The sequence below is a fragment of the Atractosteus spatula genome, chromosome 9 (assembly GCF_055471065.1).
Source record: "Atractosteus spatula isolate fAtrSpa1 chromosome 9, fAtrSpa1.hap1, whole genome shotgun sequence".
Taxonomy (NCBI): Eukaryota; Metazoa; Chordata; class Actinopteri; order Semionotiformes; family Lepisosteidae; genus Atractosteus; species Atractosteus spatula.
This window is the reverse complement of record NC_142714.1, coordinates 20,420,700-20,435,005: the sequence shown is the minus strand read 5'-3', so window position 1 is coordinate 20,435,005 and position 14,306 is coordinate 20,420,700. Positions and strand designations below refer to the sequence as shown.

At 44.6% G+C, this 14,306-nt stretch overlaps 1 protein-coding gene across 1 annotated transcript; it reads left to right on the top strand.

The window, feature by feature from the left end:
* The first annotated feature begins 577 nt into the window (after positions 1-577).
* Positions 578-13,545, top strand: golga5 (golgin A5). Its single transcript, XM_088926107.1, has 13 exons — positions 578-763; positions 1,970-2,529; positions 3,195-3,413; positions 4,692-4,911; positions 6,144-6,267; positions 6,934-7,137; positions 7,356-7,526; positions 8,363-8,491; positions 9,698-9,796; positions 11,262-11,487; positions 12,306-12,411; positions 12,676-12,739; positions 13,078-13,545. Exons 2-13 carry the CDS (start codon positions 1,977-1,979, stop codon positions 13,156-13,158), a joined length of 2,196 nt encoding a protein of 731 aa, XP_088782233.1. The 5' UTR covers positions 578-763; positions 1,970-1,976; the 3' UTR covers positions 13,159-13,545.
* The last annotated feature ends 761 nt before the right edge of the window (positions 13,546-14,306 follow it).

The window sequence follows — 14,306 nt, the reverse complement described above, 5'->3', positions numbered from 1 at the left end:
AGGAATTTTTTATTAGCAAATGAAATAATAAAAATAATAATAATGCTCTGATCTTTGAAAATTAGATTCCTCTTTACAATTTCGAAAACAACTCGGCCATTATCATGAAATTTATGCTTCAGACACAGATCAAGTGCAAGGTTAAAGTGTCTTGAGTTATTGCAATCGAAGTCTTTTTTCTTCGTTAAGTTGTGAGTTCATATTCACGTGATATGGCGCAGCTGCTTATAAAACCTATTCACGGGTTACACGTATGCATCATCCATGAACTCTTTAAACGCCTATTTGTTGTGGTAGTCCAATGCACCCATGGAAAAAAGTGCACTAAGCTAGCGCCCCCTGGTGGGGAGTTTGTCGATGTCCGTGGGAATATGTAACACCATTGTCCATTTGCTATGTGGATCAATTTTAGTACTCCACCCGGTAGTACAGTTTACGAGATACACTTGTTTAAATAGTGCAATTAATTTTGGACGTTGGCTGATTACACGGAATGTATAGTTGTCTCCTTTCCCCTTTGCTGGAAGTTATTTTTGATTCGGCAGCACGGAGGGCACTCTGTTTTGGGTCCTGAATCAGTAGTTCCTGGTCCACGTCTCCAAGATCATCATCATGGAGGAGGGTTAATAGCAGCAGCTGAGCAGAGTGTTTTACCAACACCGAAATCTTCATCCCTTTGAAATTTCTTGTTCTTTGCTCGCTTTTTACTGCCGGGATTACAAAACTACATATCGTGTGCATATCTAGGCCAGACACGTTGCAGGTAAGTGAAGGACAGATCAGGTAAAAACGTTCAGAGGCCCCCACAGCGAGTTAACCTATGAGAGTTAGCCAACTGCAGCGAATTCCCCAAGAGGTGTGATGTTCTTGAATGGGACAATATTTTTTCATTTAATATTTCTCTTCGACACTGCAGTAATCAACGTGTGCCGTAAACGTACCGTCATTACCATATAAGCGAACCTACCTTGTGTCTGAATTGCAGACTAAATCAGAACACTGGTTAAGCTGCACTCTCTGACGCACGAATCTATAAACACGCATCCCAAGGAAACGCTGCGTGTTTTCTGTTTTTATTCTTGTATTTCTTTACTCTGTTGATTTGTTCAGCCGCCCAGTGTGGAACTCTGCTGTCTCTTCTGAGTATGAATCAAGGTGATGCGATTCAGACCGCCGGTTGGTTGTTTAAAACTGCGTTGGATTATAATTATAATATATTGGCCTTTTTCGAGCTGTTAATAAAATAAGGTAAAATGACTGAATAGTAATTTTATCATCGTTCGTGGCTTTGTGATTTCGGAATAGCTCGAGTAAAATCATGCGCCTATCTTCAAAAGGCAAAAGAAATCTTGCAAAGCCGTTAGAATGGAGACTTGTTTTTACAACTGTTCAAAAACTAGCACAGGCATTGGGATGATTTGTCTAGGAGTGTGTAAATAATCTTCCTCCTAGTTTTAGGGTGTGTGTATGCTTGCAGTTTGAACAGTGACAGCTTTCACGAGTTGTACTAGTAAATTCCGTTGGAGTAACTATATGGGATGGAGCAGGAGAGATTTGGTATTTATTTTGCTACAGTACTGTGATCCTTACGTAACCGGAGAAAACGTAGAAAAAAACAATTTACACAGTATTTCCCTTTAATTACAGACAATATTGCCGGCTGTCAAAGTGTTTTAGAATTATTGGAGATGAAGTTTAAACCGTAATACCACCTTTAAAGATCTCAGGTGACTTGAAGAATAAATGTTCATAATCTGGCCGCTGGTATTTGATGAGTGCTTTTTTCCCCCTTGGATTCAGATGTAACATGCCTTCTTCTGCTTGTTTTTTCTTCATGCACTTCTCAGTATTTTAGTTCTGCCTCCCCCATTGTGTTGTTCATTTTCCAGTTCAACCTGCGAGTTTGAGCTCTTGATGTGCTGCAGAACGGAAGGGTCTGTATGTGTAACCTGAGCCTTTTTCCTCGAAGGTCCAGAATGTCTTGGTTGGCGGACATCGCTGGGAAGGCAGAAGATTTCTTGAACAAAGTGGACCAGGGGGCGGCGAGCGCTCTGAGCAAGCAGCAGGAGAGAGTGACGTTTGCCTACGACGCTGCAGATTCGGCCTCTCAGTATGCGGGGGCGTACCACGGGCACGAGGCAGGGCCTCCTCGTGCCCCCCCCGAGGCCCCCAGCTTTGTCACGGCAGCCGCGGGCAACATTAAGAAGCAGCAGGTCACTCTCTTGGCTGGCACCGCCAACGTGGCCAGCGCCCCCAGGCCCGCCCTCGGCACGAGCGACGTGGGCTCCTCGAGAGCTCCTTTCGTGAGGCCGAAGAAGACGGAGCCCGACGACGACCTGCTCTTCGATTTCCTGAACAGCACGGACAAGTCCCTGACCGGGAAGCTGGACGCCAAGAGGGAGAAGCCCAAGGCCGCCGCCGCTGCCTCTTCGCAGGGCCTGTCTCGGGCCTCCAGCCTCAGCTCCATCTCCACCAGCACCCAGAGCGTGAAGACCTCCGAGGACGGCTCCAGCAGGGAGCAGGGCCAAGGCAAGGCCGGGTTCGAGGGGTGGGGGGGCGTTTTCCTTCCTCTTCGGAGCTGAGAGTTTTCACTGCACTGGCCACTTATTGGTCCGTTTGTGTACCCGCCCATTAAAGATGAAGGCGTGCTGTCTTGTCTGGTGCGAACAGAGAAAAAAACAGCACATCAACTGTGTCGCCTCTCCTCTCCCCGAACTGCGTCTGTTATTTCGCCCATGTGGAAGAATCGAACATCACAGCCTTTTAAATAGAGTGACGCCCCATTTATGAACCTGGATCTAGGGTATCAGTAGCCCATGTTTCAACACTTAGCTGTCCAGGCACAAGCATTTGTCCACCTGTGGTCAAATATGCCCAAGTCTGAAGGTTAGGACTGATGAGAGGGATTGCTTAGTACAAAGCCTGTTTTTCTGTGGGACTGCAGTGCTTTATTTAAAGCTCTTTGCTGAGGAATGGCCCAGAGTGACTGTAGTGGTCCTATAACAGTTTTTGTAGGAAGAGTATTTTGCCTTGTGTGTTCTTTAAGCCTTGATTGGCACGGAGACAGCTGCACAATTCGTTTATGCTTAGCAGTTTTTGTCAAGTTTATTTCGGCTCGTAACATTTTGCTAAGCCATTTTTAAAAAACAGTAGTGAGGGAGTGAGGTGACATTGTGGCTTCTTTCCCCGTCCAGACACGCCTGAGAGCTCGGACTCGGGCTTGGCGGGGTCTCAGGAGCCCGCCAAAGAAGAGCTGCCCACTGCGGATGGCCTGGCTCTCCCAGGGAAAGACAACGGGCAAAGCCAGGTGCTGTCCAGCCTCCGCCTGGAGAACCAGCTGCTCCGCAACGAAGTGTCCTCTCTCAATCAGGAAATGGCTGCCCTTATCCAGAGATCCAAAGAAACACAGGAAGGTAGGACTGAGCTGGGCTGGCCCACTGAGGGCGTGGCAGCAGCCTCTCGTGTGTTCGAAAACCCAGTAAAACGTTCTTCTGACCTGATCTCCCACAGTGGCTCATGTGCTCGAGCCCTGTGGCAATGATTTCAAGTTTCCATTCTGCAAGTAGTGATGTTCCTTTTAGATGAACAGGTGTTGGAAACTGGACAGAGACACTGCAGTCCTTATACGCCTAGATATGCTCTCAAAATAGAGAGACTAGGAACAGCTAAACAGGCAAGCGAAGACGAGACGAAAGAAGGGAACAATCGGAGTAATGAAGGGAATGTTTAGGAAAGGACAAGGATCTTAAGAGTACAGTAGAGGGGTTTATTGCCATACTGTATGTACATGTAAATGGGGATTCTCTCGGGACATCCGCGGTACAACAGACAACACCACACAATGTAGACAGTACATTACAAACACAATAAATAACAACAACCAGAACAATAAATGTGCTGTGGAAAACAATAAATGTGTAATAGTGAAGAAAAAACAGGGTAGCCCATGCCAAAAGTGCATAGTGCAGATGTGCATTATGTCTGAGGCATTGCAGCTAACTGTTCAGGATGCGCACTGCAGTAGGGGAGAAGCTGTTCTTAAGCCTAGTGGTCCGTGCTTTAATAGTGCCGTACCACTTGCCAGAGTGCGGTGGTGGGGGGGGGGGGACAGTTTGTGGCCGGGATGGTTGGGATCCTGAATGATGGATTGGGCTTCATTGCGATGGTGGTGTGAATCTCACTGATTGCTGGTAAATCCTCTGTGCTCTTCCCACAGCCATAATGAGAATGTCCTGGGATATGTAGCCATGTGAGAGTTAGAATGGGAGCAGTTAGGCAGCGAAAAGACTCTAACTAAGCAAGCAAGCAGGAATCTTGGCTGTGACAGAGGGGGAGGTGAGTTTAGAGAGAGGAAAAAGCTGTTGTTAAGAGGGTCCTGCTTCTGTCTTTAGAAAAGGAAGCAGGTGTGTGTGCAAGGAGATGCTTTAAGAGTTGAAAAGGAAAACACGGATGGTTAACACTAAAGCTCCAGGCAGCAGCGGAGGAGGAGAGTGAGGGATGTGGCTAAGAGGAATAAAAGAGGAGAGAGTAGAATAAGGAAACTCTTGAGTATAGAGTGAGTCTGGTTTTGTAAGGTTGAATCCATCCAGGAAGCGGTGTCTGATTGGCAGTTCTCTGAGGGTTTGGAGAGCCACTGTGAGCTCCTCGGTGTGTCCCGGGGTCACGCGGAGGCTGTGAATGCTCGTTCCCAGAGCTGACCAAGACACGGGCCCGCGTGGACAAGTGGAATGGCGACCAGTCGCGGGCGGACCGTGCCGCGCGAGAGCTGCGCTCGCGGGTGGACGACCTCACTGAAGCCGCCTCCGCCAAGGACGCCCAGCTGGCCGTGCTGAGGGTCAGGCTGGACGAAGCGGACCAGCTGCTCCGGGCGCGCACCGAGGCCCTGGAGGCGGCGCAGAGCGAGCGGTCCAGGTGAGCGCACGTGTGCCTGCTGGGCTGCCGGGAGCTCTGCATCGCTCATGCTTCAGAAAGCGGTGTTGTCGCTGCCTTACCTTTTCAGAATCAGAAACTCTTATTCGCCGAGTACAGGATATACAAAGAATGCCTCTAGGTGCAGGTGTCGACATAAATTCCACAAAGATAAAAGTAACAGAAAAAATCTACTGCTCAAAACAAATCTCAGTGATACGTACAAGTCATATGTATAAGTAAATACAGTTGAGTGATAAAATGTACAGTGACTACTGCGTATATTTACAGGAAATATTGGTAGCATGTGCCTTGAAATGAAAATGTAACTGATCACAGGGTAGGGATGAGAGAAGTGTCCTTGTTTATAAGAGTTATGGCCTGGGGGAAGAAACTGTGCAGGTGTCGGTTAGTCCCGGATCTTAGGGCTCTCACTCTTGGTCTTCGTGAGAGGGAGGACGCTGGAAGAGAGAGTGGCCGGGATGTGAGGGGTCAGCCATGATATTCCCTGTCTTCCTTGTCATCCTAGACGAGGATAGATCTGTGGGGGGTGGGGGGGGGCTGTCAGCCGGTGATTTCAGCAGTTGCACATTACAGTCAATAAGGATGAAAGCGGTTTGGTGTAAATGTCGTGCGACTGCTACATGGGATTAAGTTTTCATATTACAGTGCATATTACACTTCCCAGCCTTAAGGAGTTTGAACGCCTGCTAGAGTCTGATTAATGTCAAATTAGACTTTATAGGCCAAGTGCAGTGTCAGTCCACCAGGTGGCAGCATTGTGCAAGTGACCTTGAGTATATGCAATCCCCACAATCCCCAACTATGTTTGCAGTTGCTGCTCTTTGTGCTGGTTTTTCTTCCCAAATTAGACTCAGGGTCACTGCACAATAAGTCCAGAGGCCAGTACAGATTAATTCAAGGTGTTTTTTGAACTCAACAAGCAATTGTATCCTACAGGGATCTCTCGGTATAGCTGCCATAAATCTTTAGGTGTAAATCTGTTAGAACATATTCTTATTTGCTTGATTTGAGTGGATGTGAATTGAAGAGCTGCTTAAAGGTATTTAAGGTGATAGAGCCAGTGATGCAGGCTAGGAGAACAGGTTGTGAGCACAACCCCAAGCGACAAATTGCTTCCGAGATCGAGAGGCTGAATGTTTTCCCCTTCCTGCATGGTGCTGTCTTTCCCCCGTCATGGTTAATTGTAACGTCTCCCTTCTCGACCCGTCAAGGATCCTGCAAGACCACAACGAGGGGAGCAGCCTGCACAACCAGGCGCTGCAGACCCTGCAGGAGCGGCTGAGGGAGGCCGAGGCCTTCCTGAAGCGTGAGCAGGAGAGCTACCGGCAGATGCAGGTCAGAGGTTTCACCAGCGACGGCTCGCGTTCCGCCCCGACTGGCCTCACTCATAATGATAACCATCACGGATAGTGTCGCATCACAGAGCAGAAATGCAGTTAAGGTGGAAACCAGTATTTTCTGAGCATCCCCTTTTAACATGGTTGAAAACGACAGATCTTGTTTAAAGTGGGAAAGAACTGGAAAATAATGGATATTTGCAAGATGGGGCTTCTTAGTCCCCTTAATTTGAAGTCTTTCCATGTTCCAAGGCTGATTAATGATAAGCAGAAGGCATCTTCATCTGACTTAGAAATATGGGCTGACAGCGATCAAGCTTTGGGCTTATTATAATGAGGGTGAAGTTATATTCCTCTTTTTCTTATCCTAGCTTCTGTGTTCGTTTATGCTTTTGGATAAATAATGTATAAAGACCCCAGGTGCCTGCCACCAAGGCCTGTACCGTGCTGAGAATATGGTCTCTCCTGTTCACTCCCTCATTGTGGGATCATGCAATGGAAAATGAAGGAGATGCTCGTCCTGCAAACACTACGTCCTTTATTCTGCGCTGCGTTCCTGTCCTTTCTGTGGGCGGCACGTTGAAAAAGGAATGTGACTGGAGACACGCGGCGCCGGCCGGGCTGCGTCCAGCAGGGTGACTGCTGTGCTTCTCTGGCCCCGCAGAGCGAGTCTGCCACGCGCCAGGCGAAGGTGGAGGGAGAGCGCCAGGCCCTGGCTGAGGCCCTGACCGCCGCGGAGAGGAAGAGTGCGGAGGAGAAGAGGCGAGCGGACGAGCTGCAGCAGCAGCTGAGGGTAGCCCGCGGCGCCGCGGAGGCCGTCCGGCAGGAAATGCTGGACTACAAACAGAAGGCCTCGCGTATTCTCCAGGTACAATCCCCACCCCAGGTCACTCGACCTGTAGGCTGGAGACCTTCTCAGCATTGTGACTCTAACACACTGGATGTTATGCTCGTGGTTAGTCCTCAGGTAGTAAGCAAGTAGTTGTCTGTAAGCTCATGGGCTTAAGAATGGCAGCAAAGGAGAAGAAGCTGGTGAGTTTTTCTACCTTTCCTGTTTGCAGACTGTATGTGAATTGTGCTTTGCAGTCCAAGGAAAAGCTGATCAGCAGTCTGAAGGAGGGCTCAGGGCTGGAGGGGCTGGATGGCCACACAGCCAGCACGATGGAGCTGGAGGAGCTGCGGCACGAGAGGGATCTGCAGAGGGAGGAGATCCAGAAACTCCTGGGCCAGATCCAGCAGCTCCGCACGGAGATACAGGTCAGGGTCTGCCGGCTTGATCCTGTCTGTTCGTCAGCGTTGCACAGAGGTGACCTGCTTTTTAGCTGTGTGTACGACTAAATTAGCCAGGAGTTAATAAATAATAATTCAATAATTTAATGTATTTCACTGCTCAGATGAAGTCATGCTTAGAAAAAACACAATTCATTTGCTAGGGGAAAGAAATGAGTTGACCATTGCATGTTTCAAATGGAAATCGAAAACTTTAGTAATTGTTTCATGGTCTATAGCACGAGAAATACACAGTACCAAGACATGAGAGTTGAACATGCAAGGCGCACCGCAAGGTTGGGAACTCGGGAATACAGGTTGTGAACTAAGGATACAGGGACTTTCCAAGTAGACTCATAGAGCAGACTCTATACTACAGAGCATAGTCCAAGCAGAACTTAAACCTGAACCACCTGAGGCAGGCATGATCATAAATTGCCAGGTGGTACAGGTCTCTTGTCTGATTGCATATTTGTGGCAGCAGGCACTGACTGACAGGTGATAAGAGGTGTGGCCAGCTGCCATGGCAATGCTAGTTTGTTCCACAGTGCTCCAACAGGAGCAAGCAACCATCACAGGCTGGATCCAGATTGACAACAGTGTGTAGGGTCAAGTAGGAGTAAGTGTGATTAACAGTACGTAATACACTGTAGTCTGCCAGGTTTTGTTCTACTGCAGGCAATGTTTAGAAAGAGCACCCTGCTTTTCTTCACCTGCTGGTCCTGCATTTTAGCAACTACCTGCAAAAAATACGAAAGTCTAGAATTCTCCTTTTGACTTCTTGTTGAATGTTGCCAATCCTGTCTTTTTATTGAAACAAACAGGAAGTGGAGAACCAGCAGCTGGCAGAGTCGGAATCTTCCCGGGAGCAGCTTCAGGAGCTGCAGGAGCAGTTGACCACGCAGAGGAGAGCCAAGCAGGAAGTGGAGGCTGAGCTGGAGAGGCAGAAACAGGTTCGCGTCTCAGCAGCTAGAGAGCAGGAAGAGAGCAGAGCAACCTGGAAAACAAAGGGCACAGAAATTGGACAGGATTAGTGTTACCAGGCGTGGGAAACTTTCAAAAGCAGAGCTGTTGGTACAAAACCTTGCTCTTAGCCCTTTTCTGGGTGACTAATGTTTACTCCTTCAGAATAGTCCTGTGCTGCTTTTATCGAGGGGTTGTGTGTAAAAACAAAGTGCCCTACTTCTCAAGGAATATGACTTGAGGAGTATGCCTGTTATCTTGTCTTCTTCAGTTAATGTCCTTTGAGTCTCATCAGCGAGCAACGCACATCTGATGGGAAATGTAAATTTGCGGCAATATTTAACGACTTTCAGGTTTTGTCATTAGTTACGAAAGAAAACATAGGGGTGGGGTGAAACATTATCAGCTGTTTCCTTGGTAACTGCTTTCATCAAATAGTTCAAATGAAGTAAGTGGATGTTTATATTCCTACTGGTCCAGGGTCCTGTTATCTCTTTGACTAAGATAATGCCTAATGTGGGTTAGGGTCTGGTGTCTTTCTTGTTTTTTATTGCATAATTTACTCACCAGTCTTTAGACAGTCATTTAACAATCTGTCTTAGTAAAAAGGTGGTAAGGGCATTAATATAATTGTGAAAGGAATGAGTAAACTCTACGTTTACTACCTGTTGAACCTGTTTGATAAGATAAGTATACCTAATGGGCCACAGTGATAAAAATATAAATAATAAAACATATAAATGGAGGGAAAGGATTTGACAAATGGCATTGCTTAACAGATGCAGGCACCCTTTGCACACCTGCATCTAAGGATTTATGCTCCACAATTACAAATTACAATTACATAGCTCATTCAGTCTAGGTTTTGTTTTAGTTAAGTTTATCTTAAGTGTTAAGAACAAATTCTCAAAATCTGTTCAGATTTGAAGGGTTAAACTAAGTAAACTCTAAAAATAGAAACTGTATTTATTGTCAGCTCATTTGTGTATTTGAAGAGATTCTGTTTTTGCACATGATCAATTAATACAAACAGTTAAAAAAATTACCATCTTCCATCAACAAAGCGTTGTTTAAATCATGATATGTTCCTTTTTGTGTGCTCTGCTGAAGAATTAACTGATCTCCCTAAAGTAGGTAAAACAAGAATCCTGGTTTTAAAAAAATACAAGGAATGAGCATAGATTTGTGTTTTATAGGAACTACAATACATGGAAGAAGAACTTCATCGTACTAAAAACACCCTACAGAGCAGAATCAAAGACCGAGAGGAGGAAATCCAAAAACTCCGAAATCAGGTCAAAGATTGTGGTGATTCTTTGTGTTCATTACAAGAGGAGGTACTGTGAGGTAATATGGTAACTGTGTGGCTGAACAGCTATATTGTGTCCTCCCTGTCGTTCTGTGAAATTCTTGCACCTGCTTATGGCCAGAGATGCGTTCCTGAGAGTCATTGCAGTGCTGCGGTCTGCGTTCTCGGGTTTTGACAAGCCAGAGCGACCTCAGGACCTGCTTACTCTACTTTTCATCCCAAATAGTAAATTAGGAGTTGCTATGGGTACTCACTTGCTTTTCATGTTTCTGACTGAGATGTTATGCAGACTAATGCTGAAACATATAAAAAGTAGTAAAATAATTCTACTTTGCAAAGCACAGTTCTTTCCCAGTTGTACAAATTTGGTTGTATATACAACGTCCTGTAAGCACACTTCTCCCAGGGCGTTTATCGAAAAGAGTAGGGGTGTAACCCTGGCGTCCTGGCCAAATTTCCCACTGGCCTTTACCAATCATGGCCTCCTAATAATCCCCATCTATCCCGCACTATGGCTGCCGTGGCATCATCCAGGTAGGGGCTGCACATTGGTGGTGTTGGAGGGGAGATCCCATTACCTATAAAGCGCTTTAAGTGGAGTGTCCAGAAAAGCGCTATATAAGTATAAGCAATTATTAGTTATTATTATTATGCTCAGATAGCGGCATCTTCACTGTCTAATGCGTTTTGAAAGAGGAGACTGCAATTTGAGTGCGAAGATATTAGTAATCTGTCACCATTCGTATTGTCCGTAGTCTGTAAGACATTTAAATTACTTATGTGTTATAATTACAGATAACTTTTAAGAAGAACCTATATTTCATTTGCAGGCACCCAAAGTTGGTCTGTATTGCAATGCGCATACTTACCTCGGTTGGACACCTTCCATAGCTAAAACAGGGCACATTAATCTTCTGTTGCACTTGGGCAGCATCATCAATGCTGGTACAGGCTTTATGCGTCTGGACAGAAGCCAGCAAATCTAAGGATTATAGTGAAGAAGAGTGAATAACATTGTCGTCTCCCCTTGCCTCTTTTCCAAAGGCATTTTTGTGCTTTGTAACTCTGTATTTCTTATAAACCAGACCATTAACCCATTGAAGCCTCACTCTGGAAGAATTAGCAGTTAAAAATGAATGCATGGTCTGCACTTAATCTTGTGCCAGCAGTACATTAAATGTAGCAAAAGGAATATAAGTTATAAAGAACAAAGAGAGAACTTACATGTGGGCATTCTCTCTGTGTGGGTATAGGAGTCATAGGTGTGAGCAGAGCAGTAAAGAAACAATTGGCAATTCCATTTTTTGGCAGCATTTTGTTTTTTGGGGCGCAGGATCATGCTTTCGAACATGGCCCCTAACACATGGAATTCATCTGACACAAAACCCCTGGGTTTAGCCTACAGCTCTTCATGTAGGTCTCATGCGCTGCTTTCCCGCTCTCTGCTGCAGCTCACTAACAAAACTCTGAGCAACAGCAGCCAGGCGGAGCTGGAGAACCGGCTGCACCAGCTGACGGAGACGCTCATCCAGAAGCAGACGATGCTGGAGGCCCTGGGCACGGAGAAGAGCTCGCTGGTCTTCCAGCTGGAGCGAATGGAGCAGCAGCTGAAGAGCTTGCAGGGCAGCGCCCTCAACGGGCCGGCCATCAGCATGGCGGCGATGGAGAGCACCGAGGGTACGCTCTTGAAATTCAAGAGACACAAGGAGCACTCATTGGATTGTGGAGAGACACCTACAGGGACTTAAAATCCTCAGTTGCCCATGAGCTGTGCAGTTTCATATGTTGCAATTTCCTTCTCAACATTCCTTTGAGCTGCACAGAGAAGGTGAACACACTCACGTCAAAGCCCTGGTTAAGGGATAGTGTTTCCACACTTGAAAGTTCAGTATTTAAGGTGTTACACCCAAGATCCTGGACACAGTGGTAGTTTGGAACCATGGTCAACAATCCCTTGATCCTTTAGTCACGAATCAGTAAGAGTTCAGGTGATGAGGAATCCCAAGCAGCTGCTGTCATTGGGTATTCAACTATTTAATCCTGAGAGGCAGATCAGAGTCTGGCAGCACTGGGGCAACTCGGTTATTATGGTGCCTAGGCAGTGCTCACTTACATCCTGAAGGATCCTTTGGTCAGCACTGCCCTCTTGTGAATTGCCGCAGAGATAGAAGCATGTCACAGAATCCATGTCTCATTGGGTGGATGGGTAGGAGAAGCCTATCTACACTACCTCATTCTCTCCATGTGGGTACAGGTGCCGTTGCTGAGAGCAGATGAGTAAAGACACAGTTGATGATTCCACATTGTGTGGGTATAAAAAATAATTACTGATTCTAAATTCATTTAGAAAAAAAGTATTTGTATAAAAGGCAGGTTCAGCATGTTCTTTTGCTGTTACAAACATATAGTTCGTTACATTTTTTGTCCTGTGATACAGAATTATCACATCAGTAACTATTGCTGTCTGTGTTTTTTTTCAATTTTCTTTTTTGAAGGTGCTCGTCTAAGAAATGTACCCATCCTGTTCAGCGATACTGAAAGCCCAGCTGCGGGAATGTATGGGAAAGTTCGCAAAGCAGCAAGTACAATAGACAAATTTAGGTAAACTGTGTGTATATTTCTGTCTTTTTATACGTAATTAATTGAGCAATTCTCTTAAGGATTTACTCTTGAAATAAAAACAAGTTTAATTCACAATTCCTCTGCCATTACTTTTATTTTTAATCGTTGCTTTACTTTTTATTAAGAGTAATGCTGTGCTAGAACACACATAATTCCATTAAGCAGAGTTCTAACTGCATTGTATATGTATGAATAATGCCTGCATATTACTTACTGTGAACTGATTCTTTTTTGCTATTTCAGCATCCGGCTCGGAATCTTTCTTCGACGTTACCCAGTGGCAAGAGTATTCATAATTATATACATGGTCAGTGTATTTCTATCGCTTTCGATTTTAATAAAATTGACAATAAACATCTTTATTTTAAGACTTAATTTGTATTTATTAAAATGCATTTAAATTCATTTGGATATAAATAATGCTCACACCCATATGATTGTATAATTGTCTTACTGTGCGCATTGGAATACCTTTTATGGCCAACACTGTATTCACATAAATGTATATTCTTTTAATTAAAAAATAATTAGAGGGGCATAAGTTGTTTTTTTAACAACCTAATAAATTGGGACATTAGAAACTTAAATATTATAAGATTGAGTATAGAATCTGAATGTTTTTTATGTTCTTTTTTTATGTTTCAGGCTCTTTTGCATCTTTGGGTAATGATTGTGCTTCTAACCTATACACCAGAAATGCACCATGACCCTCCTGATGGGAGATAGGAGGTTTAGTTGAATAATTTTGAAAACGAGTCCATGCAAGCTGCAGAACATGGAAACTGCTAACCTTTCAAAGGAGCTGGGGCCAGAAGAACACCACGGACACAAACCCTTGCATTTTCCCCGTCTCAAATCCAAGGAACTTCCAAAGCTCTTTCTAAAATAAACGCACTGCATTTTCATGACAGTAAGGTGCACACCTTTCAGACCTTCTGGAGAAACGGTGACTTCTTGAACGTGATCAGGGAAATAATCTTGAAGATCAACGCTGAGTTTTATTATTTTTTCCTCTTTTCCTTATACTGTCTTTGTTTTCAGTTTTCCTGTACATAGAGAGATTGTTTCTTAACCCTGTAAGAATATTACATTTTAATAAAGATTGTGGCAGAGGATATACAAAGTGTGTTTTGTTATTTTAAATTTTTTGTACTTGTACCATTTTTCATATTTGCTTCTTACAGTGCAGCAGGATATATTGGACAAAATATATGAGTCTTTAAACCTGGGAAAAGAACTTGTTTAATTGAGGCCTAGTAAAGTGGCCCTCAAGCCTGCATTCTGTGACTTGTGCAACATGTGGAGCACCCTGGAAAATTCCCAGAATATTAACTACATGAAAGCTACCATAATCCAGTTCCACTGATGACAATGTGATGTAGTCCAAATCAAAAGCTTACAGAGTGAGAGTACAGCAGACTAGGAAGGAATGAGATTGGGGAAAATCTAGAGTCTGTGGATGGCAACAGGTTAAATATATTCTACTTAAAGCACAGAACAGATCCATCCCACAGGTAAATCAAAATCAGGTAGACATTGAAATGGTTATTCAGTTGAGAAGAATACAAGGAGAAGCGTATAACTATTCAAAGTGTTTGGGGAAAAAAAAAGAACAGGACCTATTTAAAGAAACTGAGTATAATGAACTGCAGGCACAGGTTAAAAGGAATATTAAGAAAGGCAAAGAAAATATTGCAATGGAGGCTAAAAGTTCTTCAGTATTAAGTAATAAAATAAATGAAGAAAAGTTTTTTTCAGTGATAAAAATGGGAAATTTAGACGTTGAAAGGGAAGTGGCATATATCTAAATCAATATTTGACTCAGGTGTTATGAAGGAAAAAACGGATAAAGTACCTCAAGCTGAACAAAAACA

Bases quoted from the DNA above. Each gene is read 5' to 3' on its own strand.
- golga5 (XM_088926107.1), top strand. From the start codon at position 1,977: ATGTCTTGGTTGGCGGACATCGCTGGGAAGGCAGAAGATTTCTTGAAC. The intron at 3,414-4,691 runs GTAGGACTGAGC...GCTCGTTCCCAG, and splicing joins ATCCAAAGAAACACAGGAAG to AGCTGACCAAGACACGGGCC. The intron at 9,797-11,261 runs GTCAAAGATTGT...TCTCTGCTGCAG, and splicing joins TCCAAAAACTCCGAAATCAG to CTCACTAACAAAACTCTGAG.